Below are 26260 nucleotides of genomic sequence, written 5' to 3' on the forward strand. Positions count from 1 at the left end.
GATTACTTTTGGACATTGTCCTTACTACAGGGCGCTCAGGTATTCTATATTTTTAATAAATCTCACTACTAATGTTTATTCTATCCTTGCATGCAAAATGGAACACTAAATACACATATTGCTTCGTATCTAAGAAAGCACAATGCATGCAAAATCGAGTTTTTCACTTGTATTATCCATACTAATATAATAAAGAGAGAGCCCAAACCTTTGAGGCGGGTAATCTCAGGAACCACAGCACCAATCACAACACCCAATACAGCGTTGGAAAGGGAAGTTGCAGCAGAAGGACATAGGCTATGCAGACGCCCACCATATACATTTAAAAAGTAAAAGAACCGTGCCAGCAAAGAAGTCCCTTGTGGGCGTGTCTGCGTTGTACTGTGGGCTTGTGCTGGGGGGGCGTGACAAATGTTGGGGGCATGTGGTACGTTCCGCCCTTCGGGCTGGACTGTTCCCATGAGGCACAGGGTCAAGGCTGATTTGCATATGGCCATGTCTGAACTGGGGTGGTGTGGAGTGCAAAAAAATTGTTCTGCATTCTGTCCATCAACAGCTGTTTTTACATTCCGCCCTTCATGCCATGTCTCATATCGTGTGCTGGGGGTGTGGTTGTGTGTGGGGCGTCCGTTGTGTCAAATATTTCATTGTTTTTTCTTCCCAGGTTCTCTACATTGCAGCTCTGGGTGTCCACCCTGCTCCCTTTAAATACCCTTTAAATACCCCTGCACCCCATAATCAAAATCCACCCTTACTCCTTAAAATGCCCCAACACCCTTAAACACTAACCCATCTTCACCCTATAAATATAACCAAAAACCCAAACCTATAACTAAACCCTAAAAATACCCCTGTACCCCAAAACCCAAACCTACCCCTGAACCCTAAAAATACCCCTGTACGCCAAAACCCAAACCTAGCCCTAAACTCTTAAAATACCCCTGTACCCCAAAACCCAAACATACCCCTGAACCCTAAAAATACCCCTGCACCCCAAAACCCAAACCTAGCCCTGAACCCTTAAAATACCCCTGTACCCCAAAACCCAAAACTACCCCTGTACCCTAAAAATACCCCTGTACCCCAAAACCCAAACCTAGCCCTGAACCCTAAAAATACGCCTGAACCCCAAAACCCATACCTATCCCTAAACGCTAAAACTACCCCTGTACCCCATAACCCAAAACTATATCTGAACTCTTAAAATACCCAAACACCCCAAAACATATACCTCAGTACCCTAAAACATATACCCCTATACCCATACTTACCTTATCCAAACATTAAAAAAAACATGCTTTTAGCATTCATGCATTTACAACGAATTTATTTCGTTGTAAATGTATGCGTGGTAAAAGCATATAAAATGTAATGCCATGCGTTATAATGGCATTGCAGAGTCATGGTACTTTCATAATGAAAGTATGCAGAGTGATGGTATGCAGAAAGAAAGTTGCGGAATAATGGGTGTTTACCCTCCCCCGGGTAAGTACATTGGTGGCATGGTGGCCCACAACTCCAGCAACATACTCATATTTTTTCACCACCCATTTGAAAAAAGCCCAGGTCTCTCTCATTGATGGCCAGCACCAACATACACTTTTAGACACACCTCCCGCCACAAGTTCTAGAATTGCGAACTTTAGAGCTGGAGAGCTACGTTCGAATCTCAGCATCAGCTCAACATCCTGTGATTCCAGGCAAATTGCTTTGTCTCCCCGTGCCTACCACAAATGAATGTGTTCTTCTGTAATGTAAATTGTGCTCATGCCATGTTGTCGAGTTCACGCTATATAATATTGCAAGGAAAAATAAAGTAGGGAAACTAGAGTTCACACACTACTGAACGCGCACTCTTAAGTGCATCAGCAGTGCACTGTGAATCGGAGCGTTTCACAGGCCTGTCACAGATGAGAAATGCTATCAAAACGAAATCCTACAAAACAATATACTACTGTCCGGCAGCAATTCATACCCGGACAACATCGGGACGGGCTGCTAGTAATATATACAGGCATTCTCTATGGCCCCCTTCCTTGTGTTCTCATCTTTCGGTCAACATCACCTATCAAGGGTACCACTTTTTATGGCTTTGGGTGAGCTGACGCTATCATGCATTTTTACACAATATCCTCAGTGCAGTGTGACCAGCATATTTAATTTCATGTCACTATTTTCCAACGCCTCTTCACTGCTATAGGAGGTTGACTCGTAAGAATTTTACGTAAAAGATTTCAAGGAACTAAGAAAGCGATCGAGAGAAATATGGGCAGGCCAAGGGCTCTTTTGATCTCCTTTAATAGTTTTCTTGCTCGGGGAGATGTTTTCAAACTTGCAAGACCTGACAAGCGACGGCCTGGCCCCGGGTTTGAGTTTTTTGTAACCCCTGACTTTTGCAAATATACAGTGGACAACCGATGGCAACTTCGACAATTAATTACCCCGCTGCAGGCCAAGGGAGCTCAAGTGTTTCTTCTTAACCCCGCGAAGTTGAAGATTGTTTATAAAGAACGAACCCAATTTTTTACCAATGTGGGACTGGCCAAGGAATTTCTAAACAAGATCACTGGTTAAACAACATCTAGGGTGGGGTAGAAAGGAGGAATGGGGGGGTACCTCAACTTTAGAGTTAAGGGAGATTGGCAATTCGTGATAATCAAATATTCTTCTTTGCTTTTCCAGGTGGTTAAGGTAGCTGAATGTCTTTTTTAGAGAGGATTTATTTTGGTAAACATAATATCTTTAGTTAAGAAAAGGTTTCTCCAGATAGGAAGGAAGGATCTCCTTCCTATTTATTGAAGGAAGGATCTCCTTCCTATTTATTGAAATGCAATGAGTAGTACACCAGGGGTCTTGCGGGGGATACAGGGATATTGCCAGCTACATCTGCAGGACCATAAGTCCTAATGCCTCGTTTTTGGGAAGGGTGGGGAGTGGACAAGGGGGATGGTGGGAAGAAGGTGGGAGGGGCACGTGGAGGGACTTGGTGGTGGGCTTAAAAGGGGGGGAAATCCACACTTGCATTAAAAAATGACATGGAACTCGAAAGAGAGTCAATAAAATGATGATAGGCAATTTGACAAAAGGTTCTTGTATGGCATTTATAAGGTTAAATGGGGTCAATTGGGCAGGATATTTAGCTGAACCATATGGCTACCGCTAGAGATCTTCGAATATGCTCGCTAAATGTTTCTGGGTTAAACAATTTCAATAAACGAAGAAGAGTAGTGGCTGAGCTGCGCCATGCTGCTCCGGATGTGGTGTGTTTACAAGAAACTCATCTCCCTTGGAATAAACACCAGGTATTAGCAGAATTGGGGTTTTCTATTTTAGTTTCATCTCAACAATCCGGCATGACTCGGGGGGGTAGCTATCTTAGCAAAAAGGAATTTGGTTATGGTACGACGGAAATTAGCGGACACAAATGGGAGGTGGGCTATGGTTGAATGTGGGGGGCAGCATGGGAATTTTACAATATGCAATATTTATGGCTCCAATGTAGATGACTCAGGGGTTCTGGAACAATTACACGCTGAACCCGCTGTTTGGGCCACCCCCTTGATTATCTGTGGGGATATGAATATCAATTTAACAGCGCATGATATTGTTGGGGGAGTGAAGGCTTATAAAGGTCGGAAACCTCAGGTGTGTAGGGCCCTCTTTAATATGTTAAAAGAATATGGTGTGGTGGATGTTTGGAGCACCCTGTTTCCGACGGACCCTGGTTATACTTTTTACTCCCATCCCCACAAAAAGAAGGTTAGGCTGGATTATTTTTTCATGGAAGTGCCTCACTTAGCTAAAGTCAAAATGCAGGTTTATCCAAGCATCTCATCCGATCATACACCTATTGTCTTGTCAATAGCTGGTTGGGGGGCACCGGGTATGGTGAGGAAATTTACCTTTGACCGAAAACTATTTTTCAATGAGGAGTTTACAGTTTTTATGAAGAACTGGATAAGAGAATTTTTTTAATAATAATATAAACACAGCCCCAATCAATACCGTTTGGGATACATTTAAAGCCTGTTTTAGGGGGGGAGGTCCTAAGCTTTGGGTTCGCTCGGCAAAGAAAATTAAAAGCAGAGATGGAGAGGCTATATCATGGACTACAGCTGGCAGAGGAGAAGTTAACAGCGGGGATAGCTACTCAGGGTGATGTGAAAGCATTAGACGTTGAGGTTGCAAAGAAAAGGGCAAAAATATTGAGTATGGGACAGTGAAAATGCAAGAAAATACTTAACACAACGGAAGATCTGTCACGAGTATGGTGAAACAGTAAGACGACCGTTAGCTTTAAAGCTGCGTATGAAAGACGCTAGTCGTAACATACCATCTATGAAAGACAAGGCTGGGATCCTAAAGACCGAACCCAAAGACATACTGGCTATTTTTCATGAATTCTACTCAACATTGTATAAGACTGAACAAAATAACTTGGGGGAGCTAGACCTCACTGTACTAGAAACACTTGTCAAACTAGACACATTAGTGGCTGATTTATTGGAGGCACCTCTATCAATTGACAAGTTAGCTACTGTAGTAAAAACGCTAGCAATGGGGAAAGCAGCGGGCCCGGACCAACTACCAGGGGAAATATACAAATTGTTTTTCGAGGAACTTAAAGAGATAATGTTAGACACATTTAGGGCTGCTCAAATTGGGGTAGTGCAAAAATCATGGGACGAGGCTATTATAGTTGTCTTCAGTAAGAAGGGAAAAGAGACCGATCTCCCGGGGTCATATCCCCCCATTTCACTCTTAAACTGTGATGGGAAGATTTATTCTAAACTTCTGGCAAACCGTATATCAAAAGTCATTACTTCACTAGTATCTAATGATCAACATGGCTTCATTCCAGGTCGAGGAACGGTGGCACATATGAACAAAGTCATTACTTTGTTTGATATAGCCGAGGTAGAGAAACGTAGCTTAGGGCTGATACTACTTGACGCTGAAAAAGCGTTCGATCGCGTGGAATGGAAGTATTTATGGCTACTAATGGAAAATATGGGATTTCCTAGGCAATTTATGACGGCATTGCAAATTCTATATGAGGCACCAACAGCTAGAATAGAGTCTATGGGCGCAACTTCAGACATAGTCCAGATCACCAGAGGCACAAGGCAGTGATTCCCCTGTTCTTTGCATTGTATATAAACCCCTTCATTGGTATGCTCTCTAGTAGTGAGGCCAATAAACCTTTTTGGGTACGTAACATCCCACACATAGTTTTTGCCTTCGCAGATGATATTGCGGTGATTACAGAAGATCCGGCCCTCGCTTTGATAGAAATTGAGCGCCTAGCCAAGATTTTTGGTCAATTGTTTGGATACAAGTTAAATGCTCCGAAAACACAGCTGGTTTGCTCTGAAATGGCGAAAGTCAATGACTCTAGAGTAGTTGTAGAAGCAACTTATTTGGGGGTTAAGATCAGGGAAGCTATGTCTGAGGTAGTTGAAGCTAATTGGGGTTCACTCTATAGAAATATAGCAGAATCCTTGGAGAAGTTGGGGAGGTTACATTTCACCTTAATTGGTCGAACAAATGTAATAAAAATTAACATCTTGCCAAGGGTATTATATCTCTTTAGATCATTACCATTAGAAATATTACCAGCTCAAATTCAGCAGCTACAGGCTGTGTGCTAGATTCATATGGACCCCGGGAAAACCGTGAAGAGCTATGAGGCTTATGACGCTACCAAAAGGCATGGGAGGACTATCGGTCCCGGACTTTGTGTTGTATTACTATGTTTGTTTCTTGCAAAGGATGCGTATTTTATTGTTGGGCGGTGAAGAGGACGACAATCCAATAACACCAAGCTCTAACATTTCTATACATCATTTAACCCTAATCGGAGTTTATTCAGAGAGATAGAATGGAGCTATTACCAAAGAACTAGGTTTAAGACGGTAGCAGCAGCCAGTAAAATTTGGAGGAAAGTACGCAAATTAATTAACTTTGACTTATTATACCCCATTAAACGCGGTAAAATTGCTCCCATCCATTTGTCGGGACAGTGTGGCGATGGATTGGCAGGTAAAAGGGATAAAGGCACTAGGTGACTTATATGACCAAAGTGGAACGCTCAAACAATTCTCAATACTAGCACAGGTTCACGGGTTATCACAAGCACAGTTTTTTAAGTTCTTGCAAATTAGGGACTTTGTAGTCAAACATAATTTGAAACTGATTTCTAACCCTTTGATGGAGGCTGTAAAGGCTCATAGTAGAATTGGTGGGTTGTATAAAATTTTAAGTTCGGGTAAGAATGATGATTTGGAAAAGCATAAGGCATATTGGGTGGAGACTCTCAGTGAAAACGAAATAGATATTTCAATGGAGGAAGCAATTATAAGAGCTAGGGAAGTCCTTATGTCAGTAAATCTACAAATACAATTTTTTAAAACTTTATTCAGGTTATACTATACACCCGCGCAGATGAAAAAATGGGGTAGTTGTTACGATGGCAAATGTTTTCGATGCGCTACATCCGATGCGGACATAGATCATCTTTTTTTTACTTGTCTTAAATTGCATTGCTTTATACAAGATATGGAACGATTCTTATCTGACATATTAGGGAGATCTGTTCGCATAACTCCTGCCTTGATGCTTTTAGGGATGGGACAGGCTGTTTCAAAGGGGGGGTGCTTATATAAATATAGACTCTTTATTTGTAGCAATGACTATAGCCCGCTTCGGTATAGCGGGGGATTGGCTATGTCCTGACCCTCGAAGATTCGAGGTGTGGAGGACTAAGCTATACAGAATAGCTAGCTTGGAATTTAGTTTATATTTGTTAAAAGGGGCAAGAAAACGGAAATTGGGTCTTATGATTTGGGAAAATTTTTTGGCCCATATGAATAACTGAGAGTAGCAGTATGCAAATAGCAAGGAAGAATGGAAGGTATCACAAGACTTACAGCAGTCGTAAACCTAATATGCCAATTACAATGTTTGAGCTAAAGTTCAAATGGGGATATTTGCAATTTTAAGGTAATTTCATTTTTTTGTCAGCCTGTTGTAATGTGTGTTTATGCAGCGTGGTATTTTGATTACTTTTACTGAGTAGGTTCAGCTACATAATGTACGAACTTCATGCAAGAATTATATTGTGAAATTGTGTATTCTGTAATGTCTATCATGCCTTGGAAGTGTGGAATCAAAATAAATTAAAAAAAACATTTTTTAAAGAATTTTACGTAAAAGATTTCATGAGAGATGATGTTCCATTCCAATGTTTGTATTTTGTATTTCTGCAGCCTTGACAAAGCCCAATGGACGAAACACGTGTCAGCTGCTTTTGCTCATATAGACCAGATATTGGCCATTCCTGCTTATATATAAACCGAACATTGTGAAAACTACAAATGGAATAAAATAACTTCACAAAAAAGAACACAAATTTGATGGACTTCATATTAGGACTAACTTCTTTATTAAATGGAATTTCTATGTGTTCTCTTGTACTTATTATTTTGTATATTTTTTGCCAAGGACATTGTCCTAAGCAGGTGTACCATGGTAGAGGTGCTACCATGGTACTACAGACAACCTGCCACCCCTAGGGTGTCTGTAGTACCATGGTAGCACCTCTACCCCACATGAAGTTATATGTGTATGTTCTAACATCCCTAACAATAGTGCTGAAAATTGGATCCGCCATTTGTGTCTGTATAGTTAGGACATTATGACTTAGTTTTCGCCCAACTCTGAATTGAGCAAATTCTGGGGGACTTTTCCAGAATGGGCTTGCTTTTTCTGTATGTTCAGGGTACTTTTTGTACTACTTCAGTTAAGCTTTAAAGATACAAATATGTTTTATGAGGACAGCAGCAAATTTCTGTGGCAATTATTTCAAGACTCAAATGAGTTTGCTGAAAACTTGCAGGGACTTAAGAAAATTTATGAGAGTTTCCTGATGTTGCAGGGGAGGTTTATGAGGACTTAAGATTTGTTTTGAGAATTTAAAGTGAATTTATGAGGTTCTGAAAGTTTCCTAACACTTTGTGTGAGCTCAGAGTGGCATTTACACACAGCAGCATTGAGACCTGCTCCTTACACACTGACAGGAGGATAATTAACCAGACTTACCTGCTTAGGGTGCTTCTGACATCCTGCAAAACAGAGAAACAAACACAGTGAAATCAGTTTCCACAGGAGAAGTCAAAGTAATGGCTGCATTTTTAGGAGTGAAACACTTAACTATCTATGGTTAGAAAACAGTAACTGGGGTCACATGACATAGCACATTCTGAGGTATACGACGACTAAGCACAAAATGTGATATTCTGAATGAGATCACAGGATATAACAGAAACTGATACTCTGAATGGTAATGACAGAGCACAGTGTCATTCTAAATGGAGTCACAAAACACAGCACATTCTGATATTCCAAATGAGGTCACTTAGCACATTGTATGATGTTCTCAACAGGGTCACATGCATGGGCATCATTTAGGGATTGCCAGGGGTCACAGCTGTGACTCCAGGCTTGCCCCTGTGACCCCTGACACTGCTTGTGCGACCTCTGGCTTCAGAGGTAGCAAAAGCAGTACTAAGTACACAGAGGAAGCTCGCCCTTATGAGAGCCGTGTTCCACTTTTGTTTTCAGCCAGTTTTATATTAAACTAATAGTGAATAATATATTATTATTAACTGTTAGTGAAATAAAAAACAGGGCACAAGGATCTAGAATGACAACTTCTGTGGCAGATGTCTTAATTAAACATTTTTTTTTATTTTTTTTATTATTTTTTATTAGTTTTCACAAAGTCAGAATCTTAACCAATTACACAAGATAGATAATTCATGTCCCCCCCCCCCCCACCCACCTCCCACCTTCCGTCTTCATTACAAACCAATGGCACAGATACTTATATACAAAGATGAAAAAAATAGAAAATGGGGTAAAGCTGGAAAAAAAATGTGGCAAAAGAATATGTCTGTTAAAGAAAGATATACAAGAGGAAAAAAGAAAAATAAAGAGGTAAAAGGAAACAAAATTTAGTAGGTTTCTGGTGGCCCTACTATGTCTCTATATCCGCCTGCCCCTGTTGATCAATCCAGTTTGAAAATGCCCCCCAAACTTCAGTGCCCATCTTACTTTTTCTTCTTCCCTTCTTATCATATATAGATTTTTCAAGATGATATGTGGCAACTAATCTAGCCAGCCATTGTGCATAGGAGGGGGACTCTGAGTCTAACCATCCAGAAGAAATGCATATCCTCCATACTGCCATTGCTACAAATATTAGCCCTTCTTCTTTTACTCTCAAAGAGTCAGATTGTGTTCCTAAAAGAATAGTAGTAGGGTTCAGAAGGATTGATTGATTTGTTATTTTGCTCAGTAAGTTCTGTATTCTGAGCAGGGTGGAATTAATAATTGGACATGTTGCGAATATATGTATAGAGTCTGCCCCTATCTCAGAGCAGCGTGGGCATAATGTGCCTCTCCAGGATCCCCATTTAATGATTTTGCTAGGTGTCATATACAAAAAAAATATAGTTTTAAAATGTTGTGCTTGAAGTTTGGCCCAAATAAGGATTTGCTGTGATAAACACAGGGAGTTGAAAAATATACTTTGAGGGGAATCAAGTTTAGTGTGCCATTTGGAAGCAATAGTTTCTAGATCATCAGGGGTTTCCTTGTTTATTAATTGATATATACTTCCAATGCGAGTAGAGGCGATATTCCGGAGAGTGTTCATAAGCTCAACCTCGGCAAATCCGCTAGCTCCTCCCACTTTCCTGGCAAGGTAATCGTAGATAGCCATATATTTAAATAGGTCTTGACTTTTTAGTTTGAATCTAGTCTGCAAAGTTGAGAAGGTCTCAATTGCCCCTTTTTGTCCTTTCTTTCGTTTAATCTCTTCCAGATACTCTTTGGCTTTGATCTCTGAAGTGAAAACCTTGGTAGTACCAAACAGGATAACTTTCAGTTTTGCCGGGTTCATAAGGTATACCTCTGCGCCCAGTTGTTGTAAGGGAGAGATCAACTGTCGCAAGTGCCATCTACGCTCAGTCTGATGGCAAAAATCAGGTTTAGAAAAAAAGGTAATCCCATGGGCTCCTTTTTTTGAATTGGGTCGAGCCTTATCGTATACCAATTGTCTCAGAAGAAAGTTGCCAAAGTATACAAGGAATACCCGGGGCTGACTTTCAGTCACATTACCATTCTTATATTGCTTCTTCAAAAAAAAAGGGAACCTATGTGCTCGTTGCACTTCACGGTCCCAATCCCATTCTGGGTGTTCTGGGAACGAATCTTGCAGCAGTTTGACAATGAATTGTCTGGGGACTTCCCCCTCCTTTCCTTCAGGAATCCCCAACAGGCGCAGGTTGTTCCGGCGTTGCCTATTTTCATTTTCTTCCATCTTCACCATTAGATCTGTAAGACAAGCAGAGTTGGAATCAGCGATTTGTTTGGTTGCCACTGCTTCTGTCTCCAAGTGTTCAGTCCTAGCCTCGACCATGCCCACTCTCTCGCTGATGTCTATGCAGGTCTTGTTCAGCCGTCTGAGACCACCCTGTAGTTTCTTCGCTGCTTTTTTGGCTGCCCGATTTTCACCTCTCACCTCTTCCTGGAAATCTTTGATCGAGGTAAGTATGGCGGCGAGCGAGGGTTCCAGTACCTCATTTGGTTTAGCTTGTGATCTTCTAGGGCTACGCCCCTGTGATAATGAGTGTGACATGGGCGGCTCATCTTCTTCTAGGTGGTAAGACATCTGTGAGTCCGAGTAATCCCATTTGAGCTGACTCCTTCGTTTGATTTTATTCCTTGGTTTTTTGGGACGGATGATTGTACCTGTGTTGTCACGGGAGGCCTCACTTTCCTCTTCACTGGTACTGTTAGTATTGCCTTCACTTTCTTCTTCTGTCCCGCTTTCCCCTGACGAGCTCGGAGTGCTGTCTGATACTGAATAAAAGGCCTCCTGTCCAATTTCTGGGGTCCATGGGGCAGCGGCGCCAGGAGGAACTTCCAAACTTCGAATAACAGTTTCCGTCTTCGTGGGGTGATCTTTGGTGTCCAGTTTCTCAAAGGGAGTTAGCATTATTTCCTTCGTCTAGCTCTGGATGTTCACTTTCAGTTGGGAGTGGGGTTAGGAGGGGATCCGGCTGGATAAGGGGACCAAGTGTATGATCATGTTCCTCGGTTGTGGGTTGCAGTGATAGAGAGGTTTGCTGAATGTCAATCAGATTGGGGAGGACTTCTAGAATTGAAGAGGCGTTATTGGAGTCCAAAGTGACAGCGAGTATTTGATCATTGTCATCATGACCGCTATTCTGCTTAGAGGAGTCTTCAGTTCTGATGGAGCACTGCTTGTTTTTTATGTTGCTTTTAGTCGTGGTGGCCTGGTTTTTAGCCGTTAGAAATATTTTAGCTGGGGGAGGAGAAGGATGCGCCAAACTGGCATCTTTGTTACCTCTCAGGTCTTTACTAGTAGCCCCAGCCCCAGTCCCGGCCCCTACCCCTGCCAGGCCAGCGTTCTTTTTAGTTCCAATAACCCCACTGACCTGTTTGGATTTATTCTTGCCAGTGTCGTCTCCCGCTAAAGACTCCTTCCCTGTAGTAGGTGTCTTCGCCTTTAAACTTTTTTTACTCCCACGAGAGTTCATCTTTGTGGCTTTCTTGTCAAGGTCTGCTCCCTCCAATGCTCTGAACTGCTCCCAAAAACCAAACAAAACAGATAATGCTGTGTAACCCAGCACCAGGAAAGACACTTCCCACCATCCGACTCGGCGTTTAATGGCTCGTTTCACCGAGCGCGCAGCTGCCGTCTGTGTCTCAAACCAGCGGCTGATGCATGTGAGGGCTACGCCTGTTGAAGAGAATTCGAACGCGGCGGAGAACACCAACAGATCCGTTCGGCAATTTGTTTCCCTGCAGTGCTTCCCCGCCGCTCCAGCGATCTCCCCGAATGGCCCCATGGCTCTGGGTGAGTCCCGAGGCGATCTCCGTCGTTTGTGATCCCGATGTGTCCGAGCCTGGGAACCCAGCATCACGGATCCGCAGGTCAGGTAGCCGATCACCTGAGAGTTCTGTGACCAGCGTGGCGTGGCGGCCGCGCACACTGGCTTACGCTGCCTTTATCTTGCTCCGAGCCCAAAAAAAAAAATGATATTTTAAATGTACATAGGGTACGTGCTTGGGGATCAGAGTGTGGTTGTGTGTTTGTGAGTCTGTTGGTAAGTGTGAGCATGAGTGTGCGTAAGTAAAAGTGAGTGACAGGTAGTGTGTGAGAGCCACTAAAAGGGAGTGAGTGAAAATAAGTGAGAATGAGTGGCAGTGAGCATGAGTGAGTCAGAATGAGTGACAATAGGAGTGAGTGCACGAGTGATAAAGTATGAGTGAGTAAGAACTAGAGCCAGTGTGAATGAAGGAGAGAGAATGAGTGAGAGTGTGTGAGAATGACAGAGTTAGAGCAAGAGAGTATGAGTAAGTATGATGGTGTCAGAGTAAGAAAGAGTGAGGTAGACTGAGTGAGAATAAATGTGTGGTTGAGTAAATGTGAGTGATAGAATGTAATGCTTGCTAGTCTGCCATTGGCCCTAACATACTGAAGGTAATTCGTAGCTTATAGAGGGACTCATAGAAAACGTCTACTGATGGAATACTGGAGGCAATTGTTGGCATGGACAGGCACCTGTGAAAACCACTGCTACTAGCACACTGGAGGCAATTGTTGGCATGGACAGGCACCTGTGAAAACTACTGCTACTGGCACACTGGAGGCAAATGTTGGCAAGGACAGCACCTGTGAAAACCACTGCTACTGGCACACTGGAGGCAATTGTTGACATGGACAGGCACCTGTGAAAACTACTGCTACTGGCCCACTGTAGGCAATTGTTGGCAAGGACAGGCACCTGTGAAAACCCCTGCTACTGGCACACTGGAGGCAATTGTTGGCATGGACAGGCACTTGTGAAAGCCACTGCTCCTGGCACACTGGAGGCAATTGTTGGCATGGACAGGCACCTGTGAAAACTACTGCTACTGTCACACGAGGTCATTTTTGGCGTGGGGGTAACTGTGGCAAAATACTGGCACTAGCTCATTGGAGATGCTTCTTGGCATATGGGAGGAAAACCATGGCATACGGGGGTAACACTTACAAAATTCTAGTCCTGATGTACTAGATTTAAATCCACCCTCTGCAGTTTCTCTGTGGGGGCGTTGCCCCCTTGGACCCTAAAATGCATTTAGAAAGTTTATATTACAGCCATGGGCTGGCTGCACATTGCAAGCAGCAGACATTCAATTTATGAGTGGGCGGGGGTGGGGCATCATTATGGACAGCACTGGAAGAGTGTCTGGGTCTAAAGACGTGTAAGTGCGCATGTCAGGGTGAATGGGTGTCTTCCTATGAACAACCCGACATGTGCATATAAGGCCTCTCCTACCTGCACAACGTTAGTGAGCCAGGGATCACATCTGCAGCCTCCCCAGTCTCCTAAGGAGAGCTGACTTTGCCTGCTCCAGCCAATCCCGACGCTGCTCTTATGCTGTGAAGCAGCTTCTGGATTGGCTCAAAAGGTGAAGATTAGGCCTAGTCTTGGAGGCAGCAGGTTTGGCTTTACAGCAGAACATGGCCAATCACAGGATGGCTTTATTATGAAGCCATGCATTGATGGGTCATTTTCTGTCCCTTGCTGCCTTTCCTTCAGTCGCTCTACTGTTTCCACCACATCATGCCCAGTCCAGGGAGTAGCAAAGACGAGGGTGAGAAGTGCTGCGAGTAAGTATTGGTTATGGCAATAAACTATTTTGCAGGATTAATGTTTTCTTAAGATGTTTTACAAGACAGAAAATTAACCTGGTAAACAAACATCAGAGATACTTGAGAAAATGTTCAGAATATGGTAAAAAAAATCATGAAATCGGGCCACGAAATTAAAGGGTGTAGAAAGATAACCAAAAGAGGAGCGAAAAATAAAATCACAAGTGGAAGCCAGATGAGTGAGGCACAAAAATCTACATTTTCTGATTAGTAAAATGTAGACTTCATCATTTAAGAGCCCTTTGTGTGCATGTTTGTGCTGGTGAGTTTCCGTCAGTGTAGTGTGCCATTCTCTTCAGAGTCAAGTGACATGATGGGGGGGTTCCTCTTCAGCACCCTGCAGCATGACCTTCTGGGTGCTATCCAAAATGAATAACCAACAACGGCACCTATTAGCTAATAGCTTATATATTAGATGGCACTTGCACGACCTTGGAACCAGCTCCAGCTTCCACATCTTAAACAATAGTGGCAGCTTCACAATTCTGGTGTGTGATATAATTAGGGGACCGGCTGTGGCCTACCGGCTAGAGTGGTCAACCTCAAAGCTGGGGAACCGGGTTTGAGTCTCTGCAGAAATGCTCAACATCCTGTGATTCTGGCCAAATCAATTCATCTCTCCATGCCTAACAAAATGAATGTGCTCGTCTGTAAAGTAACCAGTGCTCATGTAAAGCGCTCTGATACCTTCGGGTTGAGTTTGCGCTCAGTAAAACTAAAAGAAAAATTTAACTTATCTCAGGAAAGGCCACTTAAATACTGATTCTTTTGGCAGTGCAGGCTGACTGCTGGGGAAGCGGGTGGTGCATGTTTATGACTCCTAAAGACCCTCACTAGAAGAATTATAAATTGTAATAAAATAATGAGACAAATGTAAAATAGGTTCCTGGCTCCGGTTTGTGCCTAAAATTCTACCGTCTTTGAGGGTACTGCTTCCACATCTGTGTATTGCCTACTGCTGGGGTCGCCAACTTTTTCTGCAATAAGAGCCACTTATGATAGAAGAAAAGCACCCGAGCTGCAATCATTTGTGTTGCAATAGTGACCACGTCAGACAAGATTACAGGAGTCGTTATCCTGTGCCCGATTTCCAGCATTTGAAATGCCTCTGAATGATGGTAACACGTGCAATAGTAATAATAATAATAATACATCCTTCCAAAGCTATACGAGTAATACATGACGACCATAGGTGCCATGCCCACTGCCCATGGTAATAATATTATTAATAGGTCTCTCAGAGGCTGCATGAGTAATACATGACGGCCGTAGTTGCAATGCCCCTGACCCATGGTAATAATATTAATAATACGTCTCCCCAAAGCTGCATGAATAATACTTGACGGCCACAGGTGCAATGCCGTGGCTTAGGGTAATAATATTAATAATAAGTCTCTCCAAAGCTGCATGAGTAACACACGACAGCCGTAGTTGCAATGCCCCCGACCCATGGTAATAATATTAATAATACGTCTCTCCAAAGCTGCATGAGTAATACATGACGGCCGTAGTTGCAATGCCCCCGACCCATGGTAATAATATTAATAATACGTGTCTCCAAAGCTGCATGAGTAATACTTGACGGCCACAGGTGCAATGCCCCCGGCTCAGGGTAATAATATTAATAATACGTCTCTCCAAAGCTGCAGGAGTAATACATGACAGCCACGGGTGCAATGCCCCTGGCTCAGGGTAAAACTTTTAATAAAACGTCTCTCCAAAGTCGCATGAGTAATACATGACAGCCACGGGTGCAATGCCCCCGCCAAGAATATTAATAATATGTCCCTCCAAAGCTGCATGAGTAATATATGACAGCCATAGGTGCAATGCCCCTGGACCATTGTAAAAGTATTAATACTACGTCACTCCTCAGCTGCATGAATAATACAGGACAGCCATAGGTGCAATGCCCCCGGCCCATGGTAATAATATTAATAATACATCCATCCAAAGCTGCATGAGTAATACATAACAGCCATAGGTGCAATGCCCCCAGCCCATGGCAATAATATTAATAATGCGTCTCTCCAAAGCTGCATGAGTAATACAGGACAGCCACGGGTGCAATGCCCCCGGCTCATGTTAATAATATTAATAATACGTGTCTCCAAAGCTGCATGAGTAATACATGACAGCCATAGGTGCAATGCCCCCGGCTCAGGGAAATAATATTAATAATAAGTCTGTCCAAAGCTGCATGAATAATACATGACGGCCATAGGTGCAATGCCCCAAGCCCATGGTAATAATAATAATGCGTCGCTAAAAAGCTGCATGAGCAATACATGAGGGCCATAAGGGCAATGCCCCAGGCCCATGTTAATAATATTAATAATACATCTCTTCAAAGCTGCATGAGTAATACATGAGGGCCATAAGGGCAATTCCCCCGGCTTAAGGTAATAATATTAATAATACCTCTCTCCAAAGCTGCACGTTTTATCACTCAAATAACAGCTTTAAAAATATCTTGGAAATCTATTTTCCTTCTAAACATCGGTTCATGAGTTCTGAAACCAAATACATGTTCATCTCAAATACACACTTTAGAATTTTAGTACATATATTAATTCAACCAAGCAAAAACGCCTAATTTAGTAGGCTGGCTACACACGAGAGCTACTTGCAGGTAGCTGGGGAGACGCCAGTAGCTCACAAGCTAATCGTGGGAGAAGCCTAGTCTATTGAAATTATAGGCCAGTAGAGTGACTGCCTTAGTGGGTGGTGCAAGCAAGGGGACCACTATTATGAGATCAACCAAACGCATAGGACCCTTTGAGGTTCATCAACAGGCCATGGGCCATTGTCCATGACAGACACAAGAGGTTCATAAACATGTCAGGAGTCATCTTCCTGTAATTACAAGATTGGTAATCCACAAGGTCATGGGAGAGCATCCCAAAATGAGTTGCGAGGTCATATCAATGGGTCGGGTCCATCATTCCAGCAGGAGGCAAGAGTGGTCCTCTCTTGTGAGAAGGATGAGCTTCCCTTGGACTGTGGGTCTTACGGGTGCCATTTCATTTCTCAACACTGACACAAAACTATGGGCCAAACCTTATCTACATTGGTGATGGTGGGCTTGATTCCCATATTCGTCACCCGGGAAACATATGTTTACTATCTATCATTTTCTTAGAAGCAGAAATGGCATTTGAGCATGTATTTAGATTGACTGGTAAATTACATGGTTGTACCAACATTGACAGGTCATGGTCATTATAAACTACTTCAACTTACACTGTTCCAGAAGAGACTGTGGAATCAGAGAGGGATGTTCTCTGCCACCGTCGGAGGGATACTGTTCATCACCCTCAGAGGGATACTGTTCATCACCCTCAGAGGGATACTGTTCATCACCCTCAGAGGGATACTGTTCATCACCCTCAGAGGGATACTGTTCATCACCCTCAGAGGGATACTGTTCATCACCCTCAGAGGGATGCTCTCTGCCACCCTCAGAGGGATGCTCTCTGCCACCCTCAGAGGGATGCTCTCTGCCACCCTCAGAGGGATGCTCTCTGCCACCCTCAGAGGGATGCTCTCTGCCACCCTCAGAGGGATGCTCTCTGCCACCCTCAGAGGGATGCTCTCTGCCACCCTCAGAGGGATGCTCTCTGCCACCCTCAGAGGGATGCTCTCTGCCACCCTCAGAGGGATGCTCTCTGCCACCCTCAGAGGGATGCTCTCTGCCACCCTCAGAGGGATGCTCTCTGCCACCCTCAGAGGGAAGCTCTCTGCCACCATCAGAGGGAAGCTCTCTGCCACCCTCAGAGGGAAGCTCTCTGCCACCCTCAGAGGGAAGCTCTCTGCCACCCTCAGAGGGAAGCTCTCTGCCACCCCCTGAGGGATGCTCTCTGCCACCCCCTGAGGGATGCTCTCTGCCACCCTCGGAGGGATGCTCACCCTCAACCTCGGAGGGATGCTCTCTGCCACCCTCGGAGGGATGCTCTCTGCCACCCTTGGAGGGATGCTCTCTGCCACCCTTGGAGGGATGCTCTCTGCCACCCCCGGAGGGATGCTCTCTGCCACCCCCGGAGGGATGCTCTCTGCCACCCCCGGAGGGATGCTCTCTGCCACCCCCGGAGGGATGCTCTCTGCCACCCCCGGAGGGATGCTCTCTGCCACCCCCGGAGGGATGCTCTCTGCCACCCCCGGAGGGATGCTCTCTGCCACCCCCGGAGGGATGCTCTCTGCCACCCCCGGAGGGATGCTCTCTGCCACCCCCGGAGGGATGCTCTCTGCCACCCCCGGAGGGATGCTCTCTGCCACCCCCGGAGGGATGCTCTCTGCCACCCCCGGAGGGATGCTCTCTGCCACCCTTGGAGGGATGCCCTCTGCCACCCCCGGAGGGATGCTCTCTGCCACCCCCGGCGGGATGCTCTCTGCCACCCCCGGCGGGATGCTCTCTGCCACCCCCGGCGGGATGCTGTCCGTCACCCTCAGAGGGATGCTGTCCGTCACCCTCAGAGGGATGCTGTCCGTCACCCTCAGAGGGATGCTGTCCGTCACCCTCAGAGGGATGCTGTCCGTCACCCTCAGAGGGATGCTGTCCGTCACCCTCAGAGGGATGCTGTCCGTCACCCTCAGAGGGATGCGGTCCGTCACCCTCAGAGGGATGCTGTCCGTCACCCTCAGAGGGATGCTGTCCGTCACCCTCAGAGGGATGCTGTCTGTTACCCTCGGACGGATGCTCTCTGTTACCCTCGGACGGATGCTCTCTGTTACCCTCGGACGGATGCTCTCTGTTACCCTCGGACGGATGCTCTCTGTCACCCCCGGAGGGATGCTCTCCGTCACCCTCGGAGGGATGCTGTCCGTCACCCTCGGAGGGATGCTGCCCGTCACCCTCGGAGGGATGCTGCCCGTCACCCTCGGAGGGATGCTGCCCGTCACCCTCGGAGGGATGCTGTCCGTCACCCTCGGAGGGATGCTCTCTGTTACCCTCAGAGGGATGCTGGCCGTCACCCTCGGAGGGATGCTGGCCGTCACCCTCAGAGGGATGCTGGCCGTCACCCTCAGAGGGATGCTGGCCGTCACCCTCAGAGGGATGCTGGCCGTCACCCTCAGAGGGATGCTGGCCGTCACCCTCAGAGGGATGCTGGCCGTCACCCTCAGAGGGATGCTCTCCGTCACCCCCGGAGGGATGCTCTCCGTCACCCTCGGAGGGATGTAAAGTACATGTAAGTGTTTTCATTCGTAAGTGTTTTCATTCAAATGTTACATGGCACGCTACGGCGCGCTCATGTATTCACCCTTGTGTTCTAATATGCTGCACGCACTTTTGAAGGGAATGTTTCCCTTCAAAATTGCGTCCCTCGTGTCATGCTGGACACAGTTATGTCTTAACTGTACTTGAGTCAGTTTTACCTTGGACCTGATCCTGGCAGGCTGCGCTCCTGTATTCTGCTGCCTAATGCTCAAATAAACTATTCCTCAATAGTTTGATCATCTGTTTCCTGCCTCCTCTCTACTCTACAAGGGATGCTCTCCGTCACCCTCGGAGGGATGCTCTACCACCCTTGGAGGGATGCTCTGCCACCCTCAGAGGGATGCTGTCCGTCACCCTCAGAGGGATGCTGTCCGTCACCCTCAGAGGGATGCTGTCCGTCACCCTCAGAGGGATGCTGTCCGTCACCCTCAGAGGCATGCTCTCCGTCACCCTCAGAGGCATGCTCTCCGTCACCCTCAGAGGCATGCTCTCCGTCACCCTCAGAGGCATGCTCTCCGTCACCCTCAGAGGCATGCTCTCCGTCACCCTCAGAGGCATGCTCTCCGTCACCCTCAGAGGCATGCTCTCCGTCACCCTCAGAGGCATGCTCTCCGTCACCCTCAGAGGCATGCTCTCCGTCACCCTCAGAGGCATGCTCTCCGTCACCCTCAGAGGCATGCTCTCCATCACCCTCAGAGGGATGCTCTCCGTCACCCTCAGAGGGATGCTCTCCGTCACCCTCAGAGGGATGCTCTCCGTCACCCTCAGAGGGATGCTCTCCGTCACCCTCAGAGGGAGGCATGCTCTCCGTCACCCTCAGAGGGAGGCATGCTCTCCGTCACCCTCAGAGGGAGGCATGCTCTCCGTCACCCTCAGAGGGAGGCATGCTCTCCGTCACCCTCAGAGGGAGGCATGCTCTCCGTCACCCTCAGAGGGAGGCATGCTCTCCGTCACCCTCAGAGGGAGGCATGCTCTCCGTCACCCTCAGAGGGAGGCATGCTCTCCGTCACCCTCAGAGGGAGGGATGCTCTCCGTCACCCTCAGAGGGATGCTCTCCGTCACCCTCAGAGGGATGCTCTCCGTCACCCTCAGAGGGAGGCATGCTCTCCGTCACCCTCAGAGGGAGGCATGCTCTCCGTCACCCTCAGAGGGAGGCATGCTCTCCGTCACCCTCAGAGGGAGGCATGCTCTCCGTCACCCTCAGAGGGAGGCATGCTCTCCGTCACCCTCAGAGGGAGGCATGCTCTCCGTCACCCTCAGAGGGAGGGATGCTCTCCGTCACCCTCAGAGGGATGCTCTCCGTCACCCTCAGAGGGATGCTCTCCGTCACCCTCAGAGGGATGCTCTCCGTCACCCTCAGAGGGATGCTCTCCGTCACCCTCAGAGGGATGCTCTCCGTCACCCTCGGAGGTATGCTCCCTGTCACCCTCGGAGGTATGCTCCCTGTCACCCTCGGAGGTATGCTCCCTGTCACCCTCGGAGGTATGCTCCCTGTCACCCTCGGAGGTATGCTCCCTGTCACCCTCGGAGGTATGCTCCCTGTCACCCTCAGAGGTATGCTCCCTGCCATCCTCGGAGGTATGCTCCCTGCCATCCTCGGAGGGATGCTCCCTGTCACCCTCGGAGGGATGCTCCCTGTAACCATGAGAGGGATGCTCCCTGTAACCATGAGAGGGATGCTCTCTGCCACCCTCGGAGGGAAACTTTCCGTCACCCTCGGAGGGATGCCGTGTGCCATCCTCCGAGGGATGCTCTTTGTCACCCTGGGAGGGATGCTCTCTGCCACCTTCCGAGGGATGCTCTTTGTCACTTTCAGAGGAATTCTCTCAGTTCCACATAGGAGGGATGCTCTCTGTCACCCTCAGAGGAATGTTCTTGGTTATCCTCTGAGGGATTCTCTCTGTCAACCTTGGAGGTCTGTGTCACCCGGAAAGGAATACTCTGTCACCCTCGGAGGGATGCTCCCTGTTACCCTCGGAGGGATTCTCTCTGTTGCCCTCAAAGGAATGCTCTCTGTCACCTTAAAAGGGATGCTTTCTATCACCCTAAAAGGGATGCTCTCTGTCACCCTGGGACGGATGCTCTCTGTCACCCTGGGAGGGATGCTCTCTGTCACCCTGGGAGGGATGCTCTCTTTTGCCCTCGGAGAGATGCTCTCTGTCACCCTCCGAGGGATGATCTCTGTCACCTTCAGAGGGATGCTCCCTGTCACCCTTGGAGGTCTGTATCACCCTGGAAGGGATACTCTCTATCACCCTTGGAGGGATGCCTTCTGTCACCCTCGTAGGGATGCTCTCTGTTGCCCTCGGAGGGACGCTCTCTGTCACCCTCCTAGGGATTCTCTCTGTTGCCCTTGGTGGGATGCTCTCTGTCATCCTCTGAGGGATGCTCCCTGTCGCCCTCGGAGGGATGCTCTGTCGTTCTCGGAGGATGTCCTGGATGTTTTCTGTCACCCTCATCTAGTGCCCTCTACATGGAGCTACTTCTCATGAAGCTTCTTGGCAGTAAACTAATCAACCAATTTGATCAAAACATCACTGTTAAAGTGACAGCATATGACCACAATAAGGACGTTTACACCTCTAACTCCACCCTAAGCCAAATTATAGAGGAATTTGGTTGCCGTTTAAGGTGCCAAGAAAATCTAGTTTTAAATTAGATTTCTAATGCTGCCAGGCAGCAATTTGCAGAGATTCATTTTTCACACTCTGTAACATAATACAGGGTTACTCATATAAGCTCAGTGAGGAGTCAGGAGAACATGGCGGCCGGCTAAGCAGCTCGGTCGGGAGCTCCGTCAGAATGAGGTGTGCAACGCAGGAGTAGTCGCCCCGAAGACTCAAAAAAAGGTAAATCAGTAAACTCAGTAATGCGGGAGTGCGGACTATACATCAGCAGCAGTAACAGTTAAAACAAAATTTAAAATTCCTACCCAGTTTGAACGAAAGACGAGGCTCGGCATGAGGGAAGACTCCAACGCTCTAACGCTCTGTCGCTGTGGGAAAAACGGTGTCAGACTCAGAGCTGGAGGCGGGGTCTGGTGCAATATGTGGTGCGTAGCCGCCAAGGAGCTCACGGAGGGAGAGTGTTGGGAGCAGGAATAGGAGGATTGAAGGTGTTTGGATGGAGGCAGTGCTCCGCTTGTTAGCATGCAGTAAAGTCTTGATTAGGAGGGATTTTAGAGGGCCACCCAACAGCTGCTCCCTTCTCAGCGTGGGAGCTGATCTCAAAGAAGATGGTTTAAAAAAAAGACTGTTTAAACTGCAAGGAGGGGTGTGAACAGAGGAAAAGCTGCAGGTACAGTGTGTGCGCATGCATGAATCTGACTATAAGACCAGGAGGGGTGACCTCAGAGAATTTGATAATTAATTTTTCTCAGGAGAACCCCCCCAGACAACACAATATTACAAGCCCAAGCCCAACTACAAGCTCAAGCTAAAGCGCAGATTTCAGCATCAGAGGCTGAATTGAAAGAGGATGAGGGTTTAGAGAACCCCACAAATATAAAAGAGGCCAGAAAAGTGGATACAAAAAAATCATACAAAAAAATTGTACTCAAAATATGAGCTATCCCTTACACAACACAAGATTACCCGCGTCGCCCCCCTGAAAGTTAAGGTCATACTGTACTTGAAGAGGGACTTGAAAACTCCCCGGAGTTTAATAAAATAAAACTCACTAACAGAAAACAATAAGCATTGGCATAGCCAATAGGTCTCGCTTTTGGGACCTTATAAGTATTTAGTTTTGCAGTACAATATCCTTGGTGCAACAACATCAGCTGTTGCATGGCTAAACCTTATACCTTATAAGTGTTTAGCCATGCAACAGTTGATGTTGTTGCACCAAGGATTTTGTGCTGCATAACTAAATACTTACAAGGCCCCAAAAGCGAGACCTATTGGCAATGCCAATGCTTGTTTACAAAAGAAGTGACTCACATACATCGATGGATTTATGACTCAGACTAGCCCAGGCTTGAAACTGCACTGAAGGCCTTCGCTCTGTGCCTCACTCATGTTTAACTTTGCGTGCAGGGAAATGCCGAGACCGGTGTATTTTGTGGTCATAAAGGTGCTTCCTGTTCGTCCTGTACTCGGAGATCCTCTCAGCCGGCTCCTTCTAGCTCTCACCAGTTTGCGTCAAAACTACCATAGGTGCTGGTGATGAGTAAATAAAAAAGTAAACAAAATACGCTCCGGTTTAGTTTTAAAAAGGTAATAGTTTTGTGTGCCATTCTTTGCTCCTAACACATGAAGCCTATACCTTTAAAAAAATAAAACCAGTGCAGCGGCAGAGGATATGGTGCTACAGCCTGAGCTGCAGACTAAAATAAACCTTCAGCGAATGCTAATAAAAAAAAATGAAATAAAAAAAGAAACAAACAGCATGGGGTCAAACACTTACAGTGCTATTGATCTACTGGGAGGGTTTAGGGTATTCCAGAATTGACTAGGCGCGCACCTGAGTAACCGCTAAGTATTAAACTGCTATGGAGTATGGAAATCCAGGCAAAAAGGGCGGGCGGTAATCCCTCACAACCGCTCAAGGTTGGATCAAGACGATCCACACAAATTGCACAATAACAACAAAGCCCCTGCACTGGACAAACAACAATAATGCCTGGGTGATTTCGAGTTTCGGTAGAATAGGTCAAACGTGCACATCGAGACTTTCAAAGTAAATAGACCATATAGTGCAGAAAAAAGAGTTCAAATGATGTAAAGTTCTTGGTATAAAACACCGGTACAGAGGAACAATAAACCGGTGTTTTATACCAAGAACTTTACATCATTTGAACTCTTTTTTCTGCACTATTTGGTCTATTTACTTTGAAAGTCTCGATGTGCACGTTTGACCTATTCTACCGAAACTTGAAATCACCCAGACATTATTGTTGTTTGTCCAGTGCAGGGGCTTTGTTGTTATTGTCAAACACTTACAGTATGGATTCCGGAGTTCCTGCCACCGACAACTCGTTCTGGTGTTGTGGTTTGCTGATAAGATGCTGCAGGGGAGGAGGCAAGGCGTGTAGGTCGGAGCCCGGCTCAGCAGCTAATCACCTGCTGCTCTACAGGTGATCTAGAAGAGGCTTTTGGAGTGTCAAATAGGCAGCCTGTTTTTGGTGGCTGGAGGGCGAGAAGATGCAGCTTTGAAGCGCTGCAAATAAAATTAAAGCACAATACCTGTAAAATGGGCGCCGCGCAGATTTATATTCGAGCATTATTAAAAAATGGAGATGAGCAAGCATCGCAATGCTGAGAAAAAGCACAGCACCCGGTATATGCATGACTGCGAGTGAAACAGGCATGCTGACACAAAGCGCGGCGCCGGGTATGTGCATGGCTATGAGTCAAGCAGGCACCAGGGTAAACAAGCATTAGCCGCACAGCCCTGAAAGGGACGCGGACGCACGGCAGCGAAAGTGAAAGTAATCATGATCGCGATGCACTTAATGACCCGTGACAGAGGAAAGACAGATGGCGGCTGCGCGCGTACACGAGCGCGTAACCGCAAGCTTGAGGCCAGCAAAAGCCTGTGGTAGCACTTTCAAAATCCACTCACTAAATGTCTCGCAGAGCGGCGCATGCACTGGCTCAGGCGAGACCTGAAAAGCTCACAAAACAAAGATGGTGGTATCTACCGGAGCTATTAAGGCGGCCAAAAGTGAACGTTCCAAGAAGGGAGCTAATCCAAATGTAACGGCATCCCTCCGTACCTTCTTTAAAGTGCAAGACAAACAGGCGACGGAGGGGACCTCATTCAGCTAAGGGAAATCAATCGCTGCTATCTATAAGATGCAAGAAACAAAATCTCCTTCAAAAATTGGAATAGCAGAGTCCCCAAACCGCTTTCAAATATTGATGACAAAGGGGGTGGACGATGACTGTTTGGTAGATGTAGGTGAGATAGCGGATGGCCCGCAGACAGATAAAAACTCAATACACGACATGGCTTCAAATTATCAAGATGGAGATTCGGAATCACTCTCACATGGGGAGATAGGCAGACTGACAGCTTCCTTGCTGCTGAAAGAAATTAAACTGGGCTTTGCTAAGTCGGAAAGAAACCAAGAAAAAATACAAGCGTCTTGTGAAGCGTCGGAGTCCAAAGGTAATTCTCTGTTTGATAGGGTTGCCGATATGGAGACAGTTGTTGACAGAACAAAGGAAGAAGTATAAAGGGTATCAGCAAACTGAGAACCAGTGAGAAAGAACTTAGGGACAATGTTGAAATCTTAGAGAATAACTCTCGAAGGAAGCCCGTGTTTTTCTTGCCAGTACCTGCCAGCACTTGCCTTGAATCGCCGCAGAACCTGCCTGGGACACAGAAGGGGCCGTCACACCGCCGAGTGCCGCCATTGCCCTCTCACAATCAGGGGACTACATCCCCCAGCATCCCAAGCTGCAGTTACGCCGCACCTCACACTGGTGAGCACCAGGAGATGCTCATTTGGGGATGTTGTGTGTTTTTCTTCTCCCAGGCCAGGTTTGGTCCTTGCTATGTGAATGGGACAATGGATTTAACCAGGATAATTATGTTTTGGCCATTAGAAATTAACCTTGGTTTGACATTTTGGGGGGGGAGAGAGATTATATTTTTTTGACAACGAGAGACCCCTTTCTAATGATAGATACTACTGTTTATTTTTAATATAGAAACGGTTCTTGCAGAGCTTAAAGGATAATTCAATAAATGATCAATCAGACTTCAGGAATAATAGTTCCAACGAGTCTTTGTCTGTAAGTAAACACGTGAAAACTGACACGGACAGGGTTGTATATAGTACTCACTTATGCCAGGACTTATTTGATTAACTCTCAAAATTCTTCCTTTTTTTCCCTTCTCTTCAAGCATGTTTTTAACAAATGGGGATGGTGAAGGTGTACTTTTGGATTGGTGGTTGGCTTTCTGGTATTTCATCACATGTCAAAACTCTTTACACTAAGGGAGGGTGACATGATGTGTATGGTTGGAGCATAACATTGTTCCTCTTGTATAGCTGCATTGTTGTAAGAATGTCCCTTGACCTTCAGTCTTACTATGTGCTCATAGATGGCCAAATAAATTATTGAAAATGTATTTTTTGAGATTAGTATACACAACAGTGTTTTATTCTTGTTTTCTTATGTGCATTTTAGGTCCCCTTGGAGCTGTATATTGTATGTTGATATCTGACAAGGTCCTGATGAACTTGGTCTAATTCCCTTTACACCACCGAAACGCGCGTCAACTCTGTTGAGCCTTGTGCT

General features: G+C 46.1%; 1 protein-coding gene across 1 annotated transcript in view; it reads right to left on the bottom strand.

The window, feature by feature from the left end:
- The window catches only part of LOC147711637 (E3 ubiquitin-protein ligase TRIM15-like), a 193028-nt gene that overhangs the window by 117619 nt on the left and 49149 nt on the right, over window positions 1-26260 (bottom strand). The window contains exon 3 of the mRNA XM_086920214.1: window positions 8101-8123. Within this exon, the coding sequence (XP_086776340.1) occupies window positions 8101-8123 (23 nt within the window). The remainder of the gene's footprint in view (window positions 1-8100; window positions 8124-26260) is intronic.

The sequence above is a fragment of the Lissotriton vulgaris genome, chromosome 5 (genome assembly GCF_964263255.1).
Source record: "Lissotriton vulgaris chromosome 5, aLisVul1.2, whole genome shotgun sequence".
NCBI classification, from domain to species: domain Eukaryota; kingdom Metazoa; phylum Chordata; class Amphibia; order Caudata; family Salamandridae; genus Lissotriton; species Lissotriton vulgaris.